Source organism: Ostrea edulis, chromosome 1 (assembly GCF_947568905.1).
Source record: "Ostrea edulis chromosome 1, xbOstEdul1.1, whole genome shotgun sequence".
Taxonomy (NCBI): domain Eukaryota; kingdom Metazoa; phylum Mollusca; class Bivalvia; order Ostreida; family Ostreidae; genus Ostrea; species Ostrea edulis.
Window position 1 is genome coordinate 99223079 of NC_079164.1, and position 19729 is coordinate 99242807.

Below are 19729 nucleotides of genomic sequence, written 5' to 3' on the forward strand. Positions count from 1 at the left end.
TGGGGGAAAAAGACCACTCAATTCTGGAAAGCGTTAAAAAATCTGTTCCCAAAAATGTCTGAAACTTGCATCTGGATACCTGAAGGTCCACTGAATCATAATGCAGGCTACTTTGAAATATTAACATATAACTGATCAATGGGGCATCTAACATTATTACAACTGACCTCCGAAAGACTTCATTGAAAATTAAAGCTATTTTATCAATGCTCTGGATGTCTATATAGGAAAGAAAATTCACAAATGAATACATAAATGTACAATGTATATCTTTAATAAAACACAAAAATTCAACGTACATATATATATCAACATATTTTGTAACAGTAAAATTTAATGGGTTCACTCTGTATCTCATCACCATGGTGATGATTAGTCTTTATTGTTGTCATGGTAATAGTTAGTCTTCATCCACTTGTACAGAGTTCATGATTTCAAGCATTTCCTTCTCACGATTCTGGAGACGACAGAACACACATATGGTGTTGTCACGGAAACTGTCCATTTGAGATATGGAAAATGGCTTGCCACAGTTTGAACACTGCAAATAAAACAGAGCTTGGTAGAGAATTGTTATATTCAGTTAAAAATCAAAACTCCCTGATTTGGACCTCATTCCTTTTGAATATCCAGACATCTCATCCAATTCCTAGTACAGATGTGTGATTTGATTTGAAGGATTGTACAAGTATTGACATGACATTTCAGTGGTGTCGATATTTACATAGCTTTTGAATTCTTTAACTCCTATCTCCCCCTCTTAGCCCCCCCCCTTCCCAATTGGGTAGATTTTCTCTCTCCCCCCCCCCCCCCCCAGATGCCACTATTTGACACATTTCCTCTTTTCCCTATTGCTACCATTTGGCACATGTTCAGAATTTATTCAAAGTTAACAAAATACATAAAATTGTAGATAAGATGCATTTTTTTCCCTCCAAAATAGATCAATTCAAGTTTTTGAAATATAAATGCTGTGATCGAGTCGATAAAGCAACAGGTATAATGAAAATGTACACAATACTTATGTAGTCCAATAAAAGCTCAGGGAAAACAAGAAAATGTTTCAGAATAATGATGAGAGTGTTAAATGGTGACATCACAGAGGGCGGTATTCAGTGACAGCTAGATGATACCTTCATGATACTTAGTCCCATCGCTTTCTTTCTCTCCAAGACCACGGGAATTTTCTCTGTATCCTTCACATTCCACATACGAACTGTATTATCCTAGCATAAAGGATAAGATACTTATCAAATACAATCAATTTCTTGAAATTATGATTCACAAAATCACTTTAATAATTAAACTCTTTTTTTTTTTTTTTAAAGTTGTGCCTGCTTGTCATCAGATTTTAATTGGCAGTACATTTTTTAAAGCTTTATCCAGTCTTTGCAGGCTTACTTTAGAGGCAGATAATATGTTGTTTTGGTCAGCACTAAAACAGACATCCTGCACCCAATCTTCATGTCCCTGAAAAGCAATGTCCAAAAATTTCAGAATGAACTTATATTTCAAGCATGAGAAGTGGACGAGTAAAACAACACTGAAATTTTCATTATTGCGTTGATTCTGATATTTCTGTAATAACAAAGCTGCTAGATTGTGTGAGATGCGTAAGGGGAGGTAGTTTCTTTACTTCTAATGGTGGGATTTCATTTGTCAAACCAATGTACGACCTTTGATAACCTGGCGTGACACTTCATTTGCTTGTTTCTGGCCCGCCAGCGTACGCAGATAATATGCCAATTTTAGAAGACCAGCGAGTTTCTTGCCGCTTTGTGTAAAATGGCGGTTACCGCAAATAAATGTAATTTTCAGTATGTAGAAATGCAAATATTGATCATTGTAACTATGTGAATATTGATCATTGTTACTAGGTGAATATTGATCATTGTAACTATGCGAATATTGATCATTGTAACTATGCGAATATTGATCATTGTAACTATGTGAATATTGATTATTGTAACTATGCGAATATTGATCACTGTAACTATGTGAATATTGATCACTGTAACTATGTGAATATTGATCATTGTTACTAGGTGAATATTGATCATTGTAACTAGGTGAATATTTGAATTGTAACTAGGTGAATATTGATCATTGTAACTAGGTGAATATTGATCATTGTAACTAGGTGAATATTGATCATTGTAACTATGCGAATATTGATCATTGTAACTAGGTGAATATTGATCATTGTAACTATGCGAATATTGATCATTGTAACTATGCTAATATTGATCATTGTAACTATGTGAATATTGATCATTGTAACTATGTGAATATTGATCATTGTAGCTATGTGAATATTGATCATTGTAACTTTGTGAATATTTAAATTGTCAAAAGATAACAATACACCTGTACATAAAAAGTGTGAATGATCAGATTTTAATTAATTCTTACTAAAACAGAATATGCTTATTTTTCATATAGAGAAATAGGAGAGACTAACAGAGAGAGAAAGATAGAGAGAAATAGGAGAGAGACTAGCAGAGAGAGAGAGAGAGAGAAATAGGAGAGAGAGAGAGAGAGAGAGAGAGAGAGAGAGAGAGAGAGAGACTGACAAAAAGAGAGAGAGACTAACACAGAGAGAGAAATAGGAGAGAGAGACTAACAGAGAGAGAGAAATAGGAGAGAGAGACCAACAGAGAGAGAGAAATAGGAGAGAGAGACTAACACAGAGAGAGAGAAATAGGAGAAAGAGAGAGAGAGAGGAGAGAGAGACTAACAGAGAGAGAGAGAAATAGGAGAGAGACTAGCAGAGAGAGAGAGAGAGAGAGAAATAGGAGAGAGACTAGCAGAGAGAGAGAGAGAGAGAGAGAGAAATAGGAGAGAGAGAGAGAGACTGACAAAAAGAGAGATAGACTAACAGAGAGAGAGAAATAGGAGAGAGAGACCAACAGAGAGAGAGAAATAGGAGAAAGAGACTAACAGAGAGAGAGAAATAGGAGAGGGAGACCAACAGAGTGAGAAAAATAGGAGAGAGAGACCAACAGGGAGAGAGAGAAATAGGAGAGAGAGACCAACAGAGAGAGAAATAGGAGAGAGAGACCAACAGGGAGAGAGAAATAGGAGAGAGAAAGAGAGAGGGGATAGACTAACAGAGAGAGAGAGAAATAGGAGAGACCAACAGAGAGAGAGAGAGAAATAGGAGAGACTAACAGAGAGAGAGAAATATGAGAGAGAGAAATACGAGAGAGAGAGAAATACGAGAGAGAAACTAACAAAGAGAGAGAAATAGGAGAAAGAGAGAGAGGGAAAGAGGAGAGAGAGACTAACAAAGAAGTAGGAGAAAGAAAGAGAGAAAGAGAGAGAGAGAGAGAGAGAGGAGATAGAGACTAACAGAGAGAGAGAGAGAGAAATAGGAGAGATAGCCAACACAGAGAGAGAAATAGGAGAGAGAGACCAACAGAGAAAGAGAGAGAGAGAAAAATAGGAGAGAGAGACCAACAGAGAGAGAGAAATAGGAAAGATAGACAAACAGGGAGAGAGAAATAGGAGAGAGAGACTAACAGAGAGAGAGAAATAGGAGAGAGAAACTAACAGAGAGAGAGAGAAATAGGAGAGAGAGACCAACAGAGAGAGAGAAATAGGAGAGAGAGACTAACAGAGAGGGAGAAATAGGAAAGAGAGACAAACAGAGGGAGAAATACAAGAGAGAGACTAACAGAGAGACAGAGAGAGAGAGAGAAATAGAAAGAGGAGAGAGAGCCTAACAGAGAGAGAGAAATAGGAGAGAGAAACTAACAGAGAGAGAGAAATAGGAGAGAGAGACTAACAGAGAGAGAGAAATAGGAGAGAGAGACTAACAGAGAGAAATAGGAGAGAGACTAACAGAGAGAGAGAAATAGGAAAGAGAGACAAACAGAGAGAGAGAAATAGGAAAGAGAGACAAACAGAGAGGGAGAAATAGGAGAGAGAGACTAACAGAGAGAGAGAAATAGGAGAGAGAAACTAACAGAGAGAGAGAGAGAGAAATAGGAGAGAGAGATTAACACAGAGAGAGAAATAGGAGAGAGACTAACAGAGAGAGAGAAATAGGAGAGAGAGACTAACAGAGAGAGAGAAATAGGAGAGAGAGACCAACAGAGAGAGAGAGAGAGAGAGAGAGAGAGAGAGAGAGAGAGAGAGACCAACAGAGAGAAAAATAGGAGAGAGACCAACAGAGAAAGAGAAATAGGAGATAGATGAACAGGGAGAGAGAAATAGGAGAGAGAGACTAACAGAGAGAGAGAGAAATAGGAGAGAGAGACTAACAGAGAGAGAGAGAGAGAGAGAGAGAGAGAGAAATAGGAGAGAGAGACCAACAGAGAGAGAGAGAGAGAAAAAAAAATAGGAGACCAACAGAGAGAGAGAGAGAAATAGGAAAGATAGACCAACAGAGAGAGAGAAATAGGAGAAAGAGGAGAGAGACTAACATAGAGAGAGAAATAGGAGAGAGAGACCAACAGAGAGAGAGAGAGAGAGAAATAGGAGGGAGAGACCAACAGAGAGAGAGAAATAGGAGATAGATGAACATGGAGAGAGAAATAGAAAGGAGAGAGACTAACAGAGAGATAGAGAGAGAGAGAGAGAGAAATAGGAGAGAGAGACCAACAGAGAGAGAGAGAGAGAAAAATAGGAGAGAGACCAACAGAGAGAGAGAGAAATAGGAAAGATAGACCAACAGAGAGAGAGAAATAGGAGAAAGAGGAGAGAGACTAACATAGAGAGAGAAATAGGAGAGAGAGAGACCAACAGAGAGAGAGAAATAGGAGAGATAGATGAACAGGGAGAGAGAGAGAGAAATTGGAGAGAGACCAACAGGGAGAGAGAGAAATAGGAGAGAGAGACCAACAGAGAGAAATAGGAGAGAGAGACTAACACAGAGAGAGAAATGAGAGAGACTGACAAAAAAAGAGAGAGAGAGAGAGACTAACAGAGAGAAAGAAAAATAGGAGAGACTAACAGAGAGAGAAATAGGAGAGAGAGACCAACAGAGAGAGAGAGAGAGAGAAATAGGAGAGAGAGACCAACAGAGAGAGAGAAATAGGAGAGAGAGACCAACAGAGAGAGAGAGAAATAGGAGAGAGAGAGACCAACAGAGAGAAATAGGAGAGACTAACAGAGAGAGAGAGAGAGAGAGAGAGAGAGAGAGAGAGACCTATAGAGGAGAGAGAAATAGGAGAGAAATTAACAGAAAGAGAGACAGACAAAAATATGAGAGATAAACCAACAGAGAGAGAAATAGAAGAGAGAGACAGAGAGAGGAGTAACAATTTAAAGGGAGATAACTCAAAAGAACTCTACCTGCAGTTGAAGTTTCTGCATTTCATTATCAACATCCCAGACTACCACCGTGTTGTCATAGGAACCAGAAACCAGCATCAGTCCTAATTTAAAAAAAATCATCTTATTTAACCTGTACATAGATACATTTAATTTCAGTCTCACTACAACACTTCCTCAGTCTCACTACAACACTTCCTCACTACAACACTTCCTCAGTCTCACTACAACACTTCCTCACTACAACACTTCCTCAGTCTCACTACAACACTTCCTCAGTCTCACTACAACACTTCCTCAGTCTCACTACAACACTTCCTCAGTCTCACTACAACACTTCCTCACTACAATACTTCCTCAGTCTCACTACAACACTTCCTCAGTCTCACTACAACACTTCCTCAGTCTCACTACAACACTTCCTCACTACAACACTTCCTCAGTCTCACTACAACACTTCCTCAGTCTCACTACAACACTTCCTCACTACAATACTTCCTCAGTCTCACTACAACACTTCGTCAGTCTCACTACAACAGTTCCTCAGTTTCACTACAACACTTCCTCAGTCTCACTACAACACTTCCTCACTACAACAGTTCCTCAGTTTCACTACAACACTTCCTCAGTCTCACTACAACACTTCCTCAGTCTCACTACAACACTTCCTCACTACAATACTTCCTCAGTCTCACTACAACACTTCCTCAGTCTCACTACAACACTTCCTCAGTCTCACTACAACACTTCCTCACTACAACACTTCCTCAGTCTCACTACAACACTTCCTCAGTCTCACTACAACACTTCCTCACTACAATACTTCCTCAGTCTCACTACAACACTTCGTCAGTCTCACTACAACAGTTCCTCAGTTTCACTACAACACTTCCTCAGTCTCACTACAACACTTCCTCACTACAACAGTTCCTCAGTTTCACTACAACACTTCCTCAGTCTCACTACAACACTTCCTCAGTCTCACTACAACACTTCCTCACTACAACACTTCTTCAGTCTCACTACAACACTTCCTCACTACAACACTTCCTCAGTCTCACTACAACACTTCCTCACTACAACACTTCCTCAGTCTCACTACAACACTTCTTCACTACAACACTTCCTCAGTCTCACTACAACACTTCCTCACTACAACACTTCTTCAGTCTCACTACAACACTTCCTCACTACAACACTTCCTCAGTCTCACTACAACACTTCTTCACTACAACACTTCCTCAGTCTCACTACAACACTTCCTCAGTCTCACTACAACACTTCCTCACTACAACAGTTCCTCAGTTTCACTACAACACTTCCTCAGTCTCACTACAACACTTCCTCACTACAACACTTCCTCAGTCTCACTACAACACTTCCTCAGTCTCACTACAACACTTCCTCAGTCTCACTACAACACTTCCTCACTACAACACTTCCTCAGTCTCACTACAACACTTCCTCAGTCTCACTACAACACTTCCTCAGTCTCACTACAACACTTCCTCACTACAACACTTCCTCACTACAACACTTCCTCAGTCTCACTACAACACTTCCTCACTACAACACTTCTTCAGTCTCACTACAACACTTCCTCACTACAACACTTCCTCAGTCTCACTACAACACTTCCTCACTACAACACTTCCTCAGTCTCACTACAACACTTCTTCACTACAACACTTCCTCAGTCTCACTACAACACTTCCTCACTACAACACTTCTTCAGTCTCACTACAACACTTCCTCACTACAACACTTCCTCAGTCTCACTACAACACTTCTTCACTACAACACTTCCTCAGTCTCACTACAACACTTCCTCAGTCTCACTACAACACTTCCTCACTACAACAGTTCCTCAGTTTCACTACAACACTTCCTCAGTCTCACTACAACACTTCCTCACTACAACACTTCCTCAGTCTCACTACAACACTTCCTCAGTCTCACTACAACACTTCCTCAGTCTCACTACAACACTTCCTCACTACAACACTTCCTCAGTCTCACTACAACACTTCCTCAGTCTCACTACAACACTTCCTCAGTCTCACTACAACACTTCCTCACTACAACACTTCCTCACTACAACACTTCCTCAGTCTCACTACAACACTTCCTCACTACAACACTTCTTCAGTCTCACTACAACACTTCCTCACTACAACACTTCCTCAGTCTCACTACAACACTTCCTCACTACAACACTTCCTCAGTCTCACTACAACACTTCTTCACTACAACACTTCCTCAGTCTCACTACAACACTTTCTCACTATAACACTTCTTCAGTCTCACTACAACACTTCCTCAGTCTCACTACAACACTTTCTCACTATTTGTTCTGTCTTTCAAAGTGCGACTGAAATCAAAGGTGAGCTTCTCTAAATTATATGGCCCCAAAGCCTGATATTACATATATTTAACAGAAAGTTTGAGTATGTTTCGTAACATTTCATAAAAGGAACTGTAACTCCACCAGAACTATAAATCTGCTCTTCTTGATATAAAACCCTAAATTCAGGCTTCTTTATGCATTTTCAACAATCTCTCTCCCCCTCTCTCTATAAGTTTACATTTTTCTCTCTTTCTATAAGTTTACTCTCTCTCTCTCCCCTCTCTCTCTCCCTCTCTGACTAACTAAACCTTACCGTCCCTACTAAACTGACAGCAGCTGACTGTTCCCTCGTGAGATCCCTGAAGACACCCCGGACCTCGAGATCTAAATCAGGAATTTATTTCTTTAAAAAAATCTGTGAATAACTGCATGGTACACAGTCCTGGTATGAAAATAAAATCAGTGCATTTATAATAGTCATAGGATGTGAGATGAGACAAGGGTGTAGGAGAAGGGGGGGGGGGGGCATTTTAAGGTATATGCCCCTCCACTTTTCAAAGGGGGCAAACCCTCCCCCCTCTCTTTTTGAATGATAGTAGTAATGTAATTATACTTGAAACTGAACTTAACTTAGGCCTGTTTTGTTATCATTAAAGGTGCTTTAAATTTCTTGAAGTTTATGGGTTTGGGGGGGGTGTTGTAGAAAGAAGGGGAGAAAATATTTGGACCAATTGGAGAACAAACCCAGGACCCATGCAGTACTATCTCACTACTGAGCTAACCAGACCAATACACGATTGATTGATTGATTGTATCTTGTTTAACGTCTCTCTCGAGAATTTTTCACTCATAGGGAGATGTCACCAAGACTGGTGAAGGGCTTCAAATTTAGGCCTTTGCTTGGCGCTTATGGCCATTAAGCAGTGAGGGTTCTTTAGTGTGCCACACCTACTGTGACACGGGACATTTGTTTTTAAGGTCATCTCCAAGGACCCATGACATTCACAGTTGATACCAATTGGCATTTGGCGATGAAACTGTCACTACCTGTTTTAACGACTTAGGTCTGTCGCAGCCGGGATTCGAACCCCAGCCTTCTGCATGCGGGCGAACACTCTAACCTCTAGGCCACCATGGTGGTATCATACGAAGTATATTATTACAATTCTAGTTTAAACTTTAAACTTATTTTTGGAAATCATTCTACAACTCGATCTTCATGAGATGAAAAATGAAAAAAAAGTTATTTAATGTACATCTCTTGGCTGTGTTTGATAACTCTGAGGCAAAAATCACTTAATTGTTCACATCATAAAGACTAAGGAGTCAGGATCTGAGTCTCAAATTTCTATCCATGCATCAAAAACCGTTGTGGATTATTATTCTGCTGTTCATGAATACCATAGAAATTCAACAAAATGTTAAGTAATACACTAATTAAGATGTTATGTAATATGCTTAACAAGATGTTATGTAATACACCTAACAAGATGTTATGCAATACACTTAACAAGATGTTATGTAATACACTAAACAAGATGTTATGTAATACACTTAACAAGATGTTATGTAATACACTTAACAAGATGTCATGTAATACACTTAACAAGATGTCATGTAATACACTTAACAACATGTCATGTAATGCACTTAACAAGATGTCATGTAATACACTTAACAAGATGTCATATAATACACTTAACAAGATGTCATGTAATGCACTTAACAAGATGTTTTATTATATGATTGAATAATTCCTAGCTCTCTAATTGGCTGAGATTCAACAATGTAGAAATCATACTACGTTATGTTTACCTGCACGTGACCTTCCAGGTGAACATAAGGAATTATTTTTTCCACATAGGACCAAAAATAGACCTTTCAGGTGAACATAAGGGATTATTTTTTCCACATACGACCAAAAATAGGTCGTTGAAATTTACAATTAAAGCAAAGAACAATCTTGAAGGGTTTTTTAATCATTTAATCATATAATAAAACAATTATTGTTGTTTTTGAGGTCAATACGATGATTTAGCCACCTTCAAAGTACAATATTCACATCACCCTTTGGGCTTGGTGAATATTGTACTCCTCAGGTGTCTAAATCATCATATTGACCTCAAAAACAGCAATAATTGTATAATGTAATACACTAAACAAGATGTTATGTAATACACTTAACAAGATGTCATGTAATGCACTTAACAAGATGTTATGTAATACACTTAACAAGATGTCATGTAATGCACTTAACAAGATGTCATGTAATACACTTAACTAAGATGTTATGTAATACACTTAACAAGATGTCATGTAATACACTTAACTAAGATGTTATGTAATACACCTAACAAGATGTCATGTAATACACTTAACAAGATGTTATGTAATACACTTAACTAAGATGTTATGTAATACACTTAACAAGATATCATGTAATACACTTAACAAGATGTCATGTAATACACTTAACAAGATGTCATGTAATACACTTAACAAGATGTCATGTAATACACTTAACAAGATGTCATGTAATGCACTTAACAAGATGTCATGTAATACACTTAACAAGATGTCATATAATACACTTAACAAGATGTCATGTAATGCACTTAACAAGATGTTTTATTATATGATTGAATAATTCCTAGCTCTCTAATTGGCTGAGATTCAACAATGTAGAAATCATACTACGTTATGTTTACCTGCACGTGACCTTCCAGGTGAACATAAGGAATTATTTTTTCCACATAGGACCAAAAATAGACCTTTCAGGTGAACATAAGGGATTATTTTTTCCACATACGACCAAAAATAGGTCGTTGAAATTTACAATTAAAGCAAAGAACAATCTTGAAGGGTTTTTTAATCATTTAATCATATAATAAAACAATTATTGTTGTTTTTGAGGTCAATACGATGATTTAGCCACCTTCAAAGTACAATATTCACATCACCCTTTGGGCTTGGTGAATATTGTACTCCTCAGGTGTCTAAATCATCATATTGACCTCAAAAACAGCAATAATTGTATAATGTAATACACTAAACAAGATGTTATGTAATACACTTAACAAGATGTCATGTAATGCACTTAACAAGATGTTATGTAATACACTTAACAAGATGTCATGTAATGCACTTAACAAGATGTCATGTAATACACTTAACTAAGATGTTATGTAATACACTTAACAAGATGTCATGTAATACACTTAACTAAGATGTTATGTAATACACCTAACAAGATGTCATGTAATACACTTAACAAGATGTTATGTAATACACTTAACTAAGATGTTATGTAATACACTTAACAAGATATCATGTAATACACTTAACAAGATGTCATGTAATACACCTAACAAGATGTCATGTAATACACTTAACAAGATGTCGTGTAATACACTTAACTAAGATGTTATGTAATACACTTAACTAGATGTCATGTAATACACTTAACAAGATGTTATGTAATACACCTAACAAGATGTCATGTAATACACTTAACAAGATGTCATGTAATGCACTTAACAAGATGTTATGTAATACACTAAACAAGATGTTATGTAATGCACTTAACAAGATGTCATGTAATGCACTTAACAAGATGTCATGTAATACACTTAACTAAGATGTCATGTAATACACTTAACAAAATGTCATGTAATACACTTAACTAGATGTTATGTAATACACCTAACAAGATGTTATGTAATAAACTTAACAAGATGTCATGTAATACACTTAACTAAGATGTTATGTAATACACCTAACAAGATGTCATGTAATACACTTAACAAGATGTTATGTAATACACTTAACTAAGATGTTATGTAATACACTTAACAAGATATCATGTAATACACTTAACAAGATGTCATGTAATACACCTAACAAGATGTCATGTAATACACTTAACAAGATGTCGTGTAATACACTTAACTAAGATGTTATGTAATACACTTAACTAGATGTCATGTAATACACTTAACAAGATGTTTTGTAATACACTTAACAAGAAGTTATGTAATACACCTAACAAGATGTCATATAATGCACTTAACAAAATGTTGTGGAAGAAAATGGAATTACAGACCTGTAGGAACCAGTCGCCACATCCCAGATCTTGACAGTTTTATCCCAAGAGGCTGTGGCAAACTTCCTCTCATCAAACGAAATGTCACAATCAGCTATGATGTTGATATGACCTCTGGAAGATTCCACATGGAAATTTACTATGAAACATTAAAAATCAAACAAGAAAAAGCACTGTGTTTATGATCTATTATCAAAATCATGTCATGTGTACATACTATGATACTTAATTACAGATAAGCAATGAGTTTGCAAAATAAATGTTTCATTTTATAACATCCAAAACAAAAACAATTTCAAAGACAATTTTAATTGTCAAGAAAGATGACTAATATATGTACACCATATTTGTCCTATCAAATGCACCAGTTAATGCCTCTCAGGGCCTATTTTCTATTTAATAAAGACCCCCCTAAAATTGGAACATTTCAATTTTACAGCAGTTCTGGTGTTGCAGAAAAAGAAGAGCACATTGTTTTGTTTCTCGGCCTGGAAGAGTCCCCTAATTCTTAATACTGAGCACTTTTTTTGTAACAGGAAGGGAGAAAATGCAATAGATCAGACAGAGATTTGAACCCAGGCCCCCTGAATCTCTAGTCAGGTGCTCTACCAACTGAGCTATCTGGCCATCGGTGACCGAACTTGTCCGACAGCCACATTCCTCCCTCCTTAAATGCCTTCTTCTTCTTGAAGACATCAACCCATGATCTTTATCCCTTGGCAGGCAATTTTCACCTGTATGTTCCAGGGGCTGGTCTAAATGTAACAGAAAGGGAGAAAATGCAATATTGGACCAGACCAAAATAAAGATGTTAGTTTGGAAGAATATCTGACCAGAGATTCAGAAGACTGGGTTCACAGTCTGGTCTGTTGCATTTTCTCCCTTCCAGCTGTTACAGTTTCTTGGTATGGGAGAGGTTCCAGTTGATGTTTTTAATATATCAGCACTTTGTTTTGTTTTCTAAGAACTCCCTTATTATAACCTGACTGTGAGATGATTGATTTTGGAATTTTCTGAGCAACCTTGGGCAGTTATTAGAACATATACGGTAGATGATGTCACAGATAGATTCTATACCTACTCTAACTGAATTGTGACTTAAATTTGTTTGTTATTAGAACATATACGGTAGATGATGTCGGTACAGATAGATACTACCTACTCTAACTGAATTGTGACTTTGTTTGTTATTAGAACATATACGGTAGATGATGTCAGAGATATATTCTATTACTCTAACTGAATTGTGACTTTGTTTGTTATTAGAACATATATGGTAGATGATGTCACAGATAAATTCTATACCTACTCTAACTGAATTGTAACTTTGTTTGTTCTGAGATCGAAAAACTTGGAAGTTCTGTCCATTGACGTTGTTACGACTTTGTCGTCTGCTGGGGCAAAAATGCAGCTTGTTATTGTGCTTTCGTGCATATCTGTAACGAAAATATAAAATGATATCAGATTTTGCTGAACGAAATTTACTATTTTAATGTTTAGATGAACTTGACCTAATCTTAGATTTACCTTCAAGATTTTGAAGGAGTTCTCCAGAATTCGCATCCCAGATTTTCAGTGTGTTGTCCAGGTCTGATCCGGATATAACCAGTTTTCCATCATGGGAGAAGCGACAGCATGTGACGATTCCTGCATGTCGACCAGTCCACTGTAAGACACAAAGAATGAAATGTGTGGTGTGCTTCATCATGTTACAGTTACACTGAGATGTCATTTTACAATCTCTATACATACCAAAATGTTTCCCGATTCTATATCCCACACCTGGACTTTCTTATCCCAGCCACAGCTCACAAATCTATCAACATCAACAGTAACATATTAACACCAGCCACAGCTCACAAATCTATCAACATATTAATACCAGCCACAGCTCACAAATCTATCAACATCAACAGTAATAGATTAATACCAGCCAGAGCTCACAAATCTATCAACATCAACAGTAACATATTAATACCAGCCACAGCTCACAAATTTATCAACATCAACAGTAACATATCAATACTAGCCACAAATCACAAATCTATCAACATCTACATATTAATACCAGCCATAGCTCACAAATCTATCAACATCAACAGTAACATATTAATACCAGCCACAGCTCACAAATCTATCAGACATCAACATATTAATACCAGCCACAGCTCACAAATTTATCAACATCAACAGTAACATATCAATACTAATCACAAATCTATCAACAGTAACATATTAATACCAGCCACAGCTCACAAATCTATCAGACATCAACATATTTATACCAGCGGGAGCTCACAAATCTACCAACATCAACAGTAACATATTAATACCAGCCACAGCTCACAAATCTATCAACATCAACAATAACATATTAATACCAGCCACAGATCACAAATCTATCAAGATCAACATATTAATACCATACACAGCCCAAAAATCTATCAACATCAACAGTAGCATATTAATACCAGCCACAGCTCACAAATTTATCAACATCAACATATTAATACCAGCCATAGCTCACAAATCTATCAACATCAACAATAACATATTAATACCAGCCACAGCTCACAAATCTATCAACATCAACAGTTAACATATTAATACCAGCCAAAGCTCACAAATCTATCAACATCAACAATAACATATTAATACCAGCCACAGCTCACAAATCTATCAACATCAACAATAACATATTAATACCAGCCACAGATCACAAATCTATCAACATCAACATATTAATACCATACACAGCCCACAAATCTATCAACATCAACAGTAGCATATTAATACCAGCCACAGCTCACAAATTTATCAACATCAACATATTAATACCAGCCATAGCTCACAAATCTATCAACATCAACAATAACATATATTAATACCAGCCACAGCTCACAAATCTATCAACATCAACAGTTAACATATTAATACCAGCCAAAGCTCACAAATCTATCAACATCAACAGTAACATATTAATACCAGCCACAGCTCACAAATCTATCAACATCAACATATTAATACCAGCCATAGCTCACAAATCTATCAACATCAACAATAACACCAGCCATAGCTTACAAATCTATCAACATCAACAGTAACATATTAATACCAGCCTCAGCTCACAAATCTATCAACATCAACATATTAATACCAGCTGCATGCCAATTCACAAATCTATCAACATTAACTACTATGGTAAAAACCTTGATGCATTAATTTACTATGGTGAAAACTTTGATATATACTGATTTACTATAATAGTAAAAGTTTTATGCATTGATTACTATAGATGGGAAAAACTGGATTAACAACAGTAAAAACTGAATTTGATACATTGATTAATTATGGAAACGTTTGATACATTGATTTACTACAGTAAAAACTGAATTTGATACATTGATTAATTATGGAAACTTTTGATACATTGATTTACTACAGTAAAAACTGAATTTGATACATTGATTAATTATGGAAACTTTTGATACATTGATTTACTACAGTAAAAACTGAATTTGATACATTGATTAATTATGGAAACTTTTGATACATTGATTTACTACAGTAAAAACTGAATTTGATACATTGATTAATTATGGAAACTTTTGATACATTGATTTACTACAGTAAAAACTGAATTTGATACATTGATTAATTATGGAAACTTTTGATACATTGATTTACTACAGTAAAAACCTTGATACCCCTTCATTAGCATGGTAAAAACTTTGATACACTGATTGTTTCAAGGAAATACACTGTCTGACGTGTTTCACACCAATTGTTAGGCCGTTCTTTACACACTGTCTGATTTTGACTACTGATCACTCTGTTTACCTGATCAGGATATAGGGCTCACCGTGGGTGTGACTGGTCAACAGGGGATGCTTACTCCTCCTAGGCACCTGATCCCACCTCTGGTATATCAAGGGGTCCGTGTTTGTCCAACTCTTAATTTTGTATTCCTTATAGGAGTTATGAGATTGATCACTTTTCATTATCTTCACCTTTTCATGTGATACAGGTTTTCAGTTCGATCGTTGATATCGGCTATTGTGACATCATCCATATCACAAAGTGAAGAATCAACATAATCATTACCAAGTTTATGATAAACATGTGTGTGTGTGTTTGTGTGTGTGTGTGTGTATGCGTGTGTGTGCGTGCGTGTGTGTGTATACATACACACACCAGTCATGCTGATATTTATATTTCATTTGTGTTTTAAAAGGATTTAAAGAAAGTCAGCCATTATGACGACATATACTATTCCTCCTTAAGATGATAGGTTACCTGCGACTGTTGTCATTGATACTTGTTTCTGATATGGCTGCTTCATGTCCACCTGTGTAGTGATGTTTTAACTCTCCTGTGTCGATGTCCCATATGCGGGATGTCTTGTCTGCGGAACCCGTGAGAATTTTTGTGTCATTGTCGATGTAGTTACAGGAATTCACAGCATCTGTATGGCCTCGAAAAACTCGTATCTTCACCTGATTCATTCAAATCATTGCAAGAAAGTGAATATAAGAAGTTTGTAATAAACATAATCATTCAAAGTGACATACTTACAAATGAGTTACAATTAATCCCAAGCTTTTCAGTATGTCACAGTGGTATTTTAGGTCAAATACTTCATATGCAATAACTTTTCAACATATATATGTAACTACCAGGACATATAACAATGAAAGAGAGAGTGGGGAAGTTGACACCTTTGTAATATAACTAGGTGCAACTGTGAGCAAAGAAGGAGGGGCAGACAAGGAGATATGCAACGGGGTCATCCCAGAGTGGTCTTCAACAGACTATATATAAGATATAGTCAAATAGTCAACTCCTAAAAAGTACAAAATTCAAGGTCTTTAAATCAATTGTTATACCTGTTTTGGTGTATGGTGTGGAGACCTGGAAGATGACCAAAGGAAATGAAAAACTATTTGCCATCTACCTCCTCAAACATTTATTAATTAAAAAGATATATTGAGAATATTCTGGCTTGTAAAGATTACAAATGAAAGAGTGAGAGAATTAACCAAAATGAAAAAGATCAGTAACATCATAAAATAATAAAAGGAGAATAATGAAAGAATACGGCATCCCAGACAAGATCATAAGCATTATCAGAAACACCTATAATGAATCTCAGGCTAGAGTGAAAGTAGGAGGCGAATTTTCCGACTGGTTTTTTGTGGAGACTGGGGTGAGGCAAGGTTGTGTTTGGTCTCCCCTACTGTTTGGCATTCTCATAGACTGGGTATTAAGAAAGTCCTGTGACAGTCATGGATTGCAGATGAAGAAGCGTGTTCGTACACTCAGGGGAATCGAGGATGGTTGGAAACTATCAGACCTCGACTTTGCTGATGATGTGGCTCTGATAGAACCAGACGGAGAAAAATCAACACCAGCACTGGCAAGACTCAGGAGAGCAGGAGAAGAGGTTGGCCTTGTAGTTTCTGCAGAGAAAACCAAGGTTATGTCAATAGGTGAAACATCGGCATGCGTGAAAGATGGCGAGTCTACCATTGATAAAGTTGAGAAGTTTAACTACCTAGGCTCAACTCATTCTGTAACACCAATTAATTCCATCGATACTGAGCTGAACATCCATATAGGAAAAGCCGCCAATGCTTTTAAGAACTTGCGCAACACTTTAAGAGCAAGATCAGCCTCAAAATAAAAATGAGAATATATAGATCAGTTGTCATTCCAACATTGCTGTATGCATCTGAGACATGGGCCACAACCAGGAAACATGAGCAACGACTAGACGCCTTCGATTCCAGATGCCTTAGAATTATTCTGAAGACCAAATTGTGGGAACGAAGGCGCAACAGTGACATTCGAGAGCTCACAGATCAACCATATGCCTCAACACTACTCATGAGGAATCGGCTGAGATGGTTTGGTCACATGTCGAGGATGGGAGACGAAAGATTCCCTAAACGAATGTACGAATGGGACCCTACATCGGTCGGAGGCAGACGAAAACAAGGACGACAACGGCAGAGATGGCGAGACACGCTGGCAAGAAACTTTACAACTGCAGGCCTAACATATCAGGAGGCCGAAAATATAGCCAAAGACCGTGTGACATGGAGGGATACCATAGCGGCACTGATGTGATAACAATCACTAACAGTATCCAGTAAATAAGTATATAAGTAAGTAACATCATAAAATCAAGGAGATGGAAATGGCATGTACTAAGAATGAGAAGTAATAGCCATGACAGAATAGTTTCAGACTGGACATCCAAAGAATAAAGGAAGACCAAAGGAAACATGGAGAAGAACTGTACAAAGAGAACAGAAACATTGGGATCCAGGTCGTGGGATGAAGCTGCAATGAAAGCCAAAGATAAAACACAAAGGAAAGGAATTATCCACGGTTCAATTCTCAATGAAGAGAGAAAGCGGTGATCAATGATGTAAGCTAAAATTTCCAGGTATCTTTTAAACTCCTAATTCTTTCTTTCAGTGAAATATATATAACATATAGAACATATATGCAGTTAATCCGAGATTCCTCTGACTCTTACCCCCGCTTTTATATTTGACATGTGCGGGGGAGAGTCAGAGCGGACTCCATATTGAAAAGTGGGAATTCAGCGACACTAGCTGGTGTCGCTGCTTTACCTACCTCTTACAACTTTATTTCGCGGACCCATCTTCCAAGACGCGAGGATTCAGTTATCGGAAGATTATTCTACAAATACATCATGATTAATACGATGCTATCGCCGTTTAAACGATGGAATTTTGTGTTTACATGTGCTGACGTCATGCGCAAAGAAATCAAATGGCGAGGCGGCGACCTAATTCAAGTGATGCTCCATTTGTCGGTGTTAGGGCCGTTTAAACGGCGATAGCATCGTATTAATCATGATCTATTTATAGATTTTTCTTCCGTTAACTGAATTCTCAACTCTTGGAAGATAGATCCGCGAAATAAAGTTGTAAGAGGTAGGTAAAGCAGCGACACCAGCTGGTGTCGCTGAATTCCCACTTTTCAATATGGAGTCCGCTCTGACTCTCCCCCGCACATGTCAAATATAAAAGCGGGGGTAAGAGTCAGAGGAATCTCGGATTAATATGCAGTGAGTAAAATCAGGACCCTATCCACAAGGACTTGTCACATATATTCATATATAGGTATGCTAATATATTTATATATAGGTATGCTATTACATCATAAAAATTTCTAAAATACACCTAGATGCGATAAATCCCTGTGCAATGCCCAATCGCTTACTTGTGCTAAATCTTCATGTTCCCAAGTCGCAGCACTAGCTCGACCGTCGTTGCTCTCAGATTTAGTTTCAATCGCCAAATAATCTATATCTTCACTCAAAGTTGTCATTTTCAATTCATATCATCTCCCAAATTAATAGGTTGTCTTTTTACCACCAAGCCATTTACAACTCCTAAGCGTCCCTGGTTTCCGAGGCAGGTGTTACCGTAAACAAGTTTCTACTCCAAGTCGTAAAATAAAAATAATCAACAATAAATTATAAGAGAAGTGATATTGTATAAAATGAGATATTCATATCTGTTTATTTAAAAGACTCAGTAGTTCAATATCATTTCTCTTGTTTTATGTTTCTAATGATACGATAACCGGAAGTGATAATAAAATCCAAGATGGAGGAATCAGAAGTTCACACAGGTACTATTTGTATTAATGCATTTTTTAGCTGCATTTTAACTATTGACATTTCCCATTTTACTCCTTTCATTAGTTAAAGCATTTTTTCTCAAAATACTTTCTTACAAATTACTTTCTAGCAGTAACATGCTTTCTGCACCTTTCCTATTGTTACTCCATCTGTCGAGTTTTCAGAGATTGAGAGAAGACATATTCTTTACACAGTTGATAACATACTTTGTACAGACGATTAATAAGCTTCTTACATATGTGAATGTATTTTCATCTGTTGACATAAATCTGATTTAGTGTAGAAATGCTTTGTATAGACAGCATGTGGTCTATATTTTGAA

The 19729-nt window shown here is 37.0% G+C and overlaps 2 protein-coding genes across 3 annotated transcripts in view; one reads left to right on the top strand and one right to left on the bottom strand.

Moving 5' to 3' along the window:
* Nucleotides 1-256: 256 nt before the first annotated feature.
* Nucleotides 257-19261, bottom strand: LOC125671004 (WD repeat-containing protein 88-like). The gene is made up of 11 exons (XM_048906484.2): nucleotides 18984-19261; nucleotides 16023-16222; nucleotides 13479-13542; nucleotides 13254-13392; nucleotides 13036-13162; nucleotides 11727-11840; nucleotides 7938-8008; nucleotides 5299-5381; nucleotides 1402-1470; nucleotides 1134-1226; nucleotides 257-541 (listed from the first exon to the last, which is right to left on the bottom strand). The coding sequence occupies exons 1-11, from the start codon at nucleotides 19089-19091 to the stop codon at nucleotides 401-403; spliced, it is 1209 nt and encodes a 402-aa protein (XP_048762441.1). The 5' UTR covers nucleotides 19092-19261; the 3' UTR covers nucleotides 257-400.
* A 95-nt stretch (nucleotides 19262-19356) lies between these two features.
* The window catches only part of LOC125670938 (E3 ubiquitin-protein ligase MARCHF6-like), a 29422-nt gene continuing 29049 nt past the window's right edge, over nucleotides 19357-19729 (top strand). For both annotated transcript variants that reach the window (XM_048906413.2, XM_048906421.2), the window contains exon 1: nucleotides 19357-19397. In XM_048906413.2, the coding sequence (XP_048762370.1) occupies nucleotides 19373-19397 (25 nt within the window). In that variant the 5' untranslated portion in view covers nucleotides 19357-19372. The remainder of the gene's footprint in view (nucleotides 19398-19729) is intronic.

What these genes read in the sequence shown, in the direction of transcription:
- LOC125671004 (XM_048906484.2), bottom strand. Translation starts at nt 19,091, where the DNA reads ATGACAACTTTGAGTGAAGATATAGATTATTTGGCGATTGAAACTAAA. An exon ending in TAGAATCGGGAAACATTTTG is followed by an intron (nt 13,393 to 13,478) that starts GTATGTATAGAG and finishes TGTGTCTTACAG; the next exon opens with TGGACTGGTCGACATGCAGG. An exon ending in CTGTCAGTTTAGTAGGGACG is followed by an intron (nt 5,382 to 7,937) that starts GTAAGGTTTAGT and finishes TTTTTAAATTAG; the next exon opens with GACTGATGCTGGTTTCTGGT.